The sequence below is a fragment of the Leptonychotes weddellii genome, chromosome 9 (genome assembly GCF_054177405.1).
Source record: "Leptonychotes weddellii isolate Sample4059 chromosome 9, ASM5417740v2, whole genome shotgun sequence".
NCBI lineage: Eukaryota > Metazoa > Chordata > Mammalia > Carnivora > Phocidae > Leptonychotes > Leptonychotes weddellii.
In genome coordinates, this window is record NC_138377.1 from 9,524,384 (window position 1) to 9,534,628 (window position 10,245).

The following is a 10,245-nucleotide window of genomic DNA, read 5'->3' on the forward strand; positions in this document are numbered from 1 at the left end:
CCTGTACTTCCCACGTTTCCCAGACCACACTCCTCTTCACTGGGAAGCCCAACTAGGTCACTGCCAAGGCCCTGCAGTACTTGGATGGCTCTCAATTTCCTCCCGCCCCACCAAGGTCCTTTAGTCCGGGAGCTGGGAGAACTGCAGCTTTCCTGGCATTGAGGATGATAGAAGCCTGAGTCTTCAGACATGTGGGCAGCTTCGGGGCTGTAGACAGCACTTCATTCACCTGAGCTTAGCGCGCCATGCTGATGACCACATGTCTGGATAATTCCCACGGCGGCAAGAGCTGGGATGAGGCCAAAGATGGGCCTCTACGTTGGCTTTTAGGTTTGTTTTCATGTTTACTTTTGAAATAATAGCGACTCCAACTTTTCCCCAGACCGTGGGCTCCTGGCCTCTCTCCTTCCACACGGAGCAGTCCCTGAACACATTGCCATCGGTCACAACCCAAGCCCTTTTCTTTGTTCCCCTGCTCATCGAGGCCCCAATGGGAATCACAGACCCTCCCTTGCAGGAGGGGTTGCAAAGCCAGGGTGGGTGCAGGGGCCCTGCTGGTGGACCTCAGATCAGGCCACATCTCCTAGAACAGCAGGAGAGAAGTTAACCAGTCCCTCTGCTTGAGCAGGACCCCAGGGCAGGAATGGCTGCTAGAATACTCACATTATATTCATTTCTCTTATAACCTGTGTTGGGGGAGGGGGGGCGCACGGGGCTGTGCACATATAAATAGGATGAAAAACAACCTGTAAAGCCACCATTTTGTTGAACTGGTTTTATTTAAATTTTACAGAAACCTGATTGAAGTATATCATTGTAAGTCCAGTAACAATTCTACAAAAATGCACATACGATGGCCAAGTTCCTTAAAAGCAACTAATCCCATATTCTTGTTTTGCATAAAACATGCATTTATGTCAACTGCCACATGTTGGCCAAAATCCGTCTCCCCAAGAAGAGACAGTCCGTGCGGTCAATAAGAAAACTGGTTGTGAACATAGGTTAAAAAAAAAAAAGAGGTTTTCTGGTTAATGTAAAAGAAGGATCAGTACCTTTCTAGAAGAGCCCTTCCGCCCTGGGAGACGTGTACTTTGTGCTGCCTGGGTCCGCGCAGCCTCCGAGGCGCGGCCCTGACCGGTCCTGGGACCCCGGAACCTTGTGGCAGTTCGAGCCGACGCCGGGGAAGCCGGGACCCTGCAGGCCACCGCAAGGCCTGGCGCAAGCCTGCACGGGGCGAGCAGAAGTCCTCAGACTCGGACGAGAGCTCCCAAGCTGGGGCCTGTTCACCATCTCAGAGATGCCCCGAGCTTGGCACCCTAGCCTCTCTACAGGGACCAGCTCAGGGCGCGCAAGCATCTCCTGCGGCCACAGGCCCTTCTAGCTCCACACGGCACTCCTGGCGGGGACCTGGAATTAAGAGGCTTGGTGCAGAAAACCAGGGCTTGGACCGTTTCTTTGAGGCCCTGCTGGTCTCTGAGCCGAGTTCATCTCATCCAGGGGCTGGTACTGGCCGCCACTGGACCCACACAGGGAAAGGAATGCAACCCTGTGGCCCCAAAGCCTCCGATGCTGAGTCCCATACCTTAAAGCATGTCATCTATGGTGGGCAGTGACCGTGTCGCTCCCGAGGGAGAGCAACCGAGGGCTCTGTGCTCATCAAAGGTATTTTCCACATCGACGGAGGGCCATCAAGAGATTTCATACCAACTGAAAGGACTTCCCCTCAAATATGGGGTTTTATACAACCGTCCACAAGGTTCTTCAAAAGCAGATCTCATGGTCCTTAGAGAACCAGCTGTGGACGTTAACTTTTATTTACATAAAGCTCGTCATTCGTGCAGCCTCGGGCCTCCTTTGGAATCTCTAACACACCGCCTGCCTCTTCCGGAACAGGGCACTCACTGCCCTGCTCGCTACAAGTAAGCTAAACCAGTATCTTTTTTCTTCAACACAGATTTTAAGGGGGAAATAATAATTTACTGGAGTCTAAGAAAACTCTCATAACAGAACCGTATCAAAATAGGTCCGTTTTTACTATATGCTTATGAATATCCCTGATAATATAAAGAAATCCAGAGGACTTTGTAAACCAGCAAGATTTCACAGGGTAGTACCCGGTCTGTTTTCTAGGCGGAGGGACTTCGTCCAGGAAGCCCTGCGAGCACTACAGTACTGAAGTTCTAAGATGCTAGTGCCAGGAGAACTGTGAACGGAAGTTTCACTTGAAATTTATTAGTAAAAATCCTAACAAAGGTTGGCTTCCTCGATCCTGCCACCGGCCAGCCTCCCTGCCTACGACAGACATCCAGCCCAGAAAACCATCGGCCCTTGGCTCCACTGGAGGCTGGGCCCAGGAGAAGCAAGTTTCGAGACGCCTCTGCGCGCTGACCACACTGGAGAAAGCAGGGATGTGGGAGAAGAGGCAGACCAGGCCTGAGGAAGCGCCGACCCAAGGCACCACGATCAGAGGGGTGAGCGACCTAGGGGGGGTTCTGGCGGGCAGGAGGAAGGCTCCTGCCACGCCCCGCAGAGCAGGGCCCGGGACACAACAGCTCTGTGCCAGGGGAGACACGTTCAGGAGTTAAAGAACAAATCATTAGCAAAGAAACTAGTTTACTTTCTCAAAACCAAATCAAACTGCTTAAAACTTCGAGGCAAACACCCTGGGGGTTATTTGGTAGTCGGGTGGCAGGCCTGCGGTCTGCGGAGTCGGAGGGTGCGGGTTGTGAAATGAGCATCCACACTGTGGCTACTGTGGCTGAGGAGGAAAGGAAGCTCAAGGCCGGAGGGGAGGCCTCTCCAAGGAGAGGCCAGAACAGGACCAGGTGTGCGATACGCCCCTTTTATTCCTGGCACAGTAAGCGGCCTCTGCGGAGGCCGGGCCGAGAGAAGGCGCCATCCTCCATCTAGCTACAGTAGTACTGCATGCCGTCCACTCGTCTTCTCTTCTTTGACTGAAATTCTTCAAAGAACTGCTGGATGTCTTCTCTCTTCACAACCTGTTGGTGAAAAGCACACATTAGGAAGGGGCTCTGCATTCCGGAACAGCAATAACCGGTCATGATCTGCACAAACGAGGCAAGCGAGGTGGCTGCTGAGAACGCCTTCAATGTGGAATTGATTACAGCGCTCCGTCTCACAGCCGCGGGCCTGCTCGGGGCCACACAGCCAAGAAGAAGAGCAGAGCAGGGCCCACTTGGGCTTCCTCCCACGAAATGAGATAAAAGCAGCACCTATCTAACAGCGTCGTTGGAAGATCAGATCAGATTTGATGCCGATAAAACACCGCCTCTTATTAAGAATACTGCCTTAAGTAAGTTCTTAATAAACATTAGTTGCTGGCGCCTGGGGGGCTCAGTCGGTGAAGCGTCTGCCTTCGGCTCAGGTCATGATCTCAGGGTCCTGGGATGGAGTCCCACGTTGGGTTCCCTGCTCAGCGGGGACCCTGCTTCTCCCTCTGTCCCTCCCCCCCGCTCGTGCTCTCTCTCTCTCTCAAATAAATAAAAATCTTAAAAAACAAAACCAAACCACAAACCATTTGTTGAAAAGAAAGTGGCAGAGTCAGCATACACTGAGCACCCAAAGGTCTCCCAAGACCACTGCCCTCTCTTGTGACCACAGCTGTCTCTTGGGAATGTCCTTGAGCTCTGTGTGAGTGCCCAAAGAAAACAAAGTCTGTTTTGCCTTGAGATTTGTGTTTTCTTCTTTACCGAAAAAAACTCTGCCCTCTTCATGAGTCCAAAATTAGAAATGTGTGCTACATAAAAAGAATAATTGGCCAAAAATAAAGAAGCACCACGCTTAGTAAATGGAATATCCATTTTATGCAAGGAGAAATTTATCTTCCATTTCATTGGAAAAAGGATTAGAGCATCATACAAAGGTGTTTATGATATTAGCAAAGTAAAATGTTAGAAATAAGAAAATAAGACAAAGGGACAATATGGATGAAAAAGTAAAGTGGGACCACCTGGAAGGAGTCCCTGCTCACCCCAAGAATGTCTAGCCAGCTGATGTGACCTCCAGCTGATCTAACCTAACTGCCCCCTGAAGTCCATCAAAACAGACAGGTTTGTGAATTTACTTTTTAATTACAAAGGTAACATATTGTTATGAAGGAATGACGGTGGGGCAGGGAGAGGGAGGGAAAGAGAAAGAGAGAAAGCAAGCCTGGGGAATGCAGGTAAGCAAGAGGGAGAGAGGGGGAGAAGGTAAGAAAGTGGATAAATCCTTGCGTATAAAGTGAAACTCTCCCCCTCTCTCCCCAAGGGTAAGTGCTGCTAACGTACACAGCCATGCCAACTTGGAGGACTTCCTTGGGGTAAGGTAAGATACTTATTAGTCCTCTAAATGGAAGAACAACACAGACTAGTAACTGATACACCAGCTTCACAAGCACCAAGGGTGAAACAGCTGGTCAACCAGTGAAGAATCAGAACCCATAACAGATGCAGGATCTGCGTGGCTAATCCACTCGAGATGCTGAAACTCAAAGCTCTACTGTATTTGCTGAATGGCTTGGAAATTCATCCTTACAAAATGCTAATATATAGGACACTTGGAAATTCCAATCTGAAGGAACTGTCCCTACGGTGGATCACCAATACTAAACACCAAAAGGCAATAAAAGAAAAGAAATTTTCCTGCAAGGATGTTGGGAGAGGTGACCTAACAGCACGAAATAGAGTGTGCAATTTTAAGCTTCTAGACCCTCAAATGGTCACAGCCAACATGCAGAGTAAAAATGCTAAAGAATAAATACTGGGGATCAATAATAAATCATTTTATTGGTTTTTCTCATACATTTTGTAGTTTCTAAGTGTTCTTTCTTTTATAGTCAGACACAAACATAAAATGAAAGGCAGTCCCTCATCTGAGAACATCTAGAACTTCTTATCTGTACAAATACAACCAAAGCAGATTAACCTTACTGCAGCTTAAGGTTCTTATTCGTTTGTTTTTTTTCTAAGGTTCTTACTTGTTTTTGTAAAGATCTAGTTACTAATGTCATGGAACAAACAATAAAAAATATTTTCTGTCTTTTTAAATCATCACATCAGATAAAAAAATTATGTTAGACTCATAAAAAGCGGTCCTAGTGATGACAAAGCTCCGTATGTTGAGGCTACAGGTGAAGACTTCGAATAAAATTCCTTGTTCTTTCTTTTACGTGATTTCAAGTGTGTGTAATAAAATCAATAAAGAGCCTTGTGACCACAAACCGCACAAGAGCAGAAAGGACAAGATGAGACTCATGAACACACATGCTTTGACACGTTTGAAAGACCTCAAATGTCCATTAACAGTGCAGAGGTTAAGAGACACCTGAAACTAATATAACATTATATTATATTATAGTGTGTTAACTATAAATAATAAATAAAAAAAGTTCCAAGGTTAAAATAGTTACAACTGTGAACGTTCTTCATTATGTTTTTGTTTTTTTTTAAATAGGCTCCATAACCAGCATGGAGCCCAACGTGGAGCCCAAACTCATGACCCTGAGATTAAGACTTGCACCAAGAGTCAGATGCTTAACCGACTGAGCCACCTAGGAGCCCCATGAACATTCTCAGTTCTAGCAAGAGAGAAGTGTGAGTCTACGTTAACCAGAGGAACAGGAATAACTATAGTTAAAGTGCTGCTGAGAGGCAGGAGGCTGAGAATGAAGAACATTCTCTAAGAAATGAGAATACTACTACATAGAAAACTTTTAACTTCTGACTTTACAACTCATTTTGCAGAAAGGCAGCACTGTGACCCTGTCCAGATATGCAGGCAGCTCCAAGTTCTTGCCACTTTTAAGAGCGAGGAGAAAGTGGTCTCTAGCAGGCTGGCAAAGACTCCTCCCAAGAGAGCAAGTCTCAGCACACTTCCTCAGCAGTGGCCAGAAACACACCTGACTTGATTTCTGTGTCTGGACACAGCAGAGCAAACCGTCCACAAGGACAGTCTTAGGCCAACAAAAAAGTTAAATTTTGTTTTATATCTGCCTGTGGAGGATAGAAAACGTATTTCAGAAAACCATTCTGTCACAAATGTATGAACAGTAAAGAGCTAGGAAGTATTTGTAAATTCATCTGGAAGACTATTTTAAATATTACACATTTTAGAATCAGTGTCACCCTTAAAAGTATATAGTCTCTCTTACTAGCAAGAAAAATGTTCTAGCCCCAATTTTGAAGTTCTTTTATTCTAAACTATAGAATCCAAAATCCAAAAAGAGGGGTCTGGCATTAGTTTTTCCTTGCCTGGTCATTTCTCCTTCCTCCTCCAAGGATCTCTGCTTGAATGTCAGGATGGGCAGAATCAGGATGGCTGACGTCCTGGCCTGCTCCTCAGCTATTCGAACTCTCTCCAGACTGTGTGTGGCCGCTCCGCCCCTCATTCCCTCCGGCGCAGGGCTGAAAAGGACTCCCAGCATGGCCAGGCCCTTCTTTCCCCACCTCTCACTGATTTCCCTTAGTTCTGCCTGCATTCACCACCCAAGTATCCAGTTTAAGATACACGGTCATTTCTTCATCCAAGAAAATAGTTTATTCAGAACATACAGGGCTACGATTAAAGTTCTTTAACTCAACATACCGTGCCTTCATCAGCAAATCTCTTGAGATAGTCTTTAAGTTCAGTCTTCAAGTCATTGTATTCTAAATCAAAACAACAAAAAAGGTAGTAAACTTTAGACAAGTCATTTGCTTTTAGAAACAAAGTACTTCTTTCCCACTAACACTTGAGTAGGTTAATAATTTAAACTTTTCTCGAAGTGAAACATGCATAGAAACTTGCTCCCATGGGGCGCCTGGGTGGCATAGTCGGTTAAGGGTCCAACTCTTGGTTTCAGGCTCAGGTCATGATCTCAGGGTCCTGGGATCGAGCCCCGCATCAGGCTCTGCGTTCAGCACAGAGTCCGCTTGAGATTCTCCCTCTCCCTCTACCCCTCCTGCTCATACTCTCTCTCTCTAAAATAAATAAATTAATTTAAAAAAAAAACTTGTTGCCAATTTCTCCCAAGTTCTTTCATTTTGATATCTAGCACCCTACTTCTTTAAAAAACAAACAACAACAACAACAACAAACTCAAAAAAAAAAAAAAAATCCTCAGGCCCAAAAAGATTAGCTAAGAATTTTTTAAAGGGCTTCCTATCTCTCCGGAATCCTAGTAGTTGAAATAATCTTGGACTTGTCAAACATTAAGTTTTAAAACTCATTCACTCACTTAACAGTTTCTATTATATATGAGGCACCCTGAGGCCTACAAAAATCTTTCCGATGCAGCCTCCATCCTCAAAAGGCTTTTAGTCTAATAGAGACAAAGGAAATTCATCAAACAGTTAAAAATAAAAGACAGAAATGATCACGCCACCAAGGTGGTGGCATCGAGCAGAGACCGGCGGGGATGGAAATGACCAAAGTCAGCTGGGCATGCTGGGGGAAAATCTGTAAAGGCCTGCCATGAAGGGCTTAGGGATATTCTCCCCTGGGGTGGTTTCCTGGAGCAACCTGAACGACTGTCAAAAAGAGGACCCGTAATGTTCAATGAAAACTATTTCAATGGATGGAAAAAGATATTGATTTTCTATTACTCTTTACTCATACATCTACCATGAATCAAAACAGCACACATCAAGGTTTCTCAAGCACGTAACGATTCTAGCACGTAACTCTGACTCTGGTAACAATGGTTAAACACCCGGCAACACTACAATTAGGCAAGTGTAATTGAAGGCTACTTCGTAAATCCAATTTTAAACTTTGTTTGTATTAAATGAAAACAACAGGTATTAGTGGTCCTCCCTATACATGTTTTAAGAGTGAAGGAAATCTTATGAACTTCGTGAATTTTTGTTCAACCAGCATTTACCGCAAATAAGTTCCACTTGCTGGACTCTGTCCATGCTGTTAAGGGTGTCCATTAAAGGGTCTCTCCTGTCAGCTGCCTGGTCGACCTTGCCCTTGTTTTCATAAGCCAGAACTGTGTCATATTCATCTGTCAGGAACAGGACATCTAGCTCGCCATACATTTTCTTCAAAAAATAAAACCAGTTTCCCATTAGAACTGTATGTCCTTCTCAGAAAGTCAACTTCATGAGAATCACCTAAAAATTTATTTAATGTTTTTAAATTCACTGCCAGAAAACCTGAGCCTTTAGTACAGAACCGCTTGAGTGATTTAGTCTTCTTACCCAAATCTCTTTTAGGAACCTCCCAACTTCCCAGTAGGTATTGCATGGTCTAAACAGATCTTTGTTTAAAAACCACGGACTCGCTGTAACTTTCAGGCAATTTTTATTTCCAAGCAAATTCTATGACATTTCTATTTTCCACCAAAATGAAGATAAGTAAATAGAAAGTACTACGTAATTCTGAATTTCTTCTGCAAGCAGTCAGACTGCAAGTAGCATTTCATAAATTTCCTTAATATAAAATATTTGAGAGTCCTCTACAGTCCTAGCCTCACTTTCCCCAATATATTTTCCGGACGGCCCCATCTGAGGCATCGGTCCAGAATAAACACAGTAACGGTGACCCTGACCAAGAACTCACCACACAATCTCTGCAGGCACATAACTTGCTGCGCCAGTTCACGGGCCAATAGGTGGCAGTGTCTTTCTTTAGAAACTGCTGAGCATTAAGCTCTTGAAGTCTGCAGCCAGCCTGTGATTCCGGGTTGAGATGCTGATTTTTAAACGCTGTCTGAAATAAAATTAAATTTTGAAGTGTGTTTTTTACACTACCACAGTTTTCAGAGCTCAGACTGTAGAAAGGAATTTCTTTATGCAAAGGGTACAGCTGAAATCCAAAGCTACGGAGCTTCCAGCATTCATTTTACTTAAGCTTGCTTTCTTTTATGGCTCATACTTCGTATGTTACCTGGAGATCAGATTCAGAACTAGAGCTGGTACATGGTTCATTAGTCTGCTCCACTTTAACTTCCTCGACAGCATCCTGTCCAGGTTCTGGAACATCCTCTTTGAGGGTACTATCTTGATGATCTCCATTTTCAGGTTTGATGACTTCCTGATCACCTATTCCATCAACATTCAGCACCAACCCGTCATCCTCTGCAGATACTTTGGTTACTGTGGGTTCAATGAACAGAAACACACACATATCCAGAGGTCTATTAAACAGTGAAATCACTTAGCCTGATTAAAAAATATTTCAGAATCTGGAAAAAGAGAAAGTCAACCTTAACCTCTGGAATAAACAGAAGGGAATTATCAACTCTTTTTTAGATTATGCCTGCCTAATCCAGAGTTCAAAGTAATTGAACAGTTCTTTTTTTTTTTTAAGATTTTATTTATTTATTTGACAGAGAGACACAGCGAGAGAGGGAACACAAGCAGGGGGAGTGGGAGAGGCAGGCTTCCCGCCGAGCAGGGAGCCCGATGTGGGGCTCGATCCCAGGACCCTGGAATCATGGCCTGAGCCGAAGGCAGACGCTTAATGACTGAGCCACCCAGGCACCCCTGAACAGTTCATTTAAAAATGTCAATCACAGGCGACCTGACTGGCTCAGTTGGAAGAGCATGCAACTAGATCTTATGGTCGTGAGTTCAAGCCCCGCACTAGGCATAGAGATTACTTATATAAATACATCTTTGGGGCACCTGGGTGGCTCAGTCAGTTAACTGTCTGCCTTTGGCTCAGGTCATGATCCCAGGGTTCTGGGATTGAGCCCCTCATCTGGCTCCCTGCTCAGCAGGGAGCCTACTTCTCCCTCTCCTTCCCACTCGTGCTCCCTCTCTCGCGATCTCTGTCCCTCTCTCCCAAATAAATAAAATCTTTAAAAATAAATAAATTAAAATAACAAATTAAAATGTCAATCACTACTTAAGCACTTTATATATAAAGGAAAAAGAAAAACATTGCAGATGGTAAAAAGAGGTGGGACACCTCAGGAAGCAAGAAGCAGTGGGAAGAGGTTTAACTGCAAACACAGGTGGTAGGGTAGTTTTGAAAAAAACAACCAGCTTTTCTTTATGAGAGGAAGAAATGAAAAAGAATGGATATAGAGGCAGAAATAATGTTAAAAAGAGAAGAGGGGTGCCTGGGTGGCTCAGTCGGGTAAGCTCTGACTCTTGGTTTCAGTTCAGGTCATGAACTAAATTTTACTGGTAATGTAAATGTGTTACTTAATTTATTTTTTGTGTGGCAGTTACTCATAGTGTCTGCTGCTCTGACCTCATAATGTCTTGCCCTTCTCACCTTTAGGGAACATTTTACTATTTAAGAACAACTTAT

At 44.6% G+C, this 10,245-nt stretch overlaps 1 protein-coding gene across 1 annotated transcript in view; it reads right to left on the reverse strand.

Annotated features, from left to right (window-relative positions):
- Positions 1 to 760: 760 nt before the first annotated feature.
- UBR7 (ubiquitin protein ligase E3 component n-recognin 7) overlaps positions 761 to 10,245 on the reverse strand; it is a 17,102-nt gene continuing 7,617 nt past the window's right edge. Inside the window, exons 7-11 of the mRNA XM_006741072.3 lie at positions 8,872 to 9,080; positions 8,545 to 8,694; positions 7,862 to 8,024; positions 6,586 to 6,647; positions 761 to 2,999 (exon numbers count right to left, since the gene is read on the reverse strand). Coding sequence (XP_006741135.1) covers positions 2,907 to 2,999; positions 6,586 to 6,647; positions 7,862 to 8,024; positions 8,545 to 8,694; positions 8,872 to 9,080 — 677 coding nt within the window. The 3' untranslated portion in view covers positions 761 to 2,906. The remainder of the gene's footprint in view (positions 3,000 to 6,585; positions 6,648 to 7,861; positions 8,025 to 8,544; positions 8,695 to 8,871; positions 9,081 to 10,245) is intronic.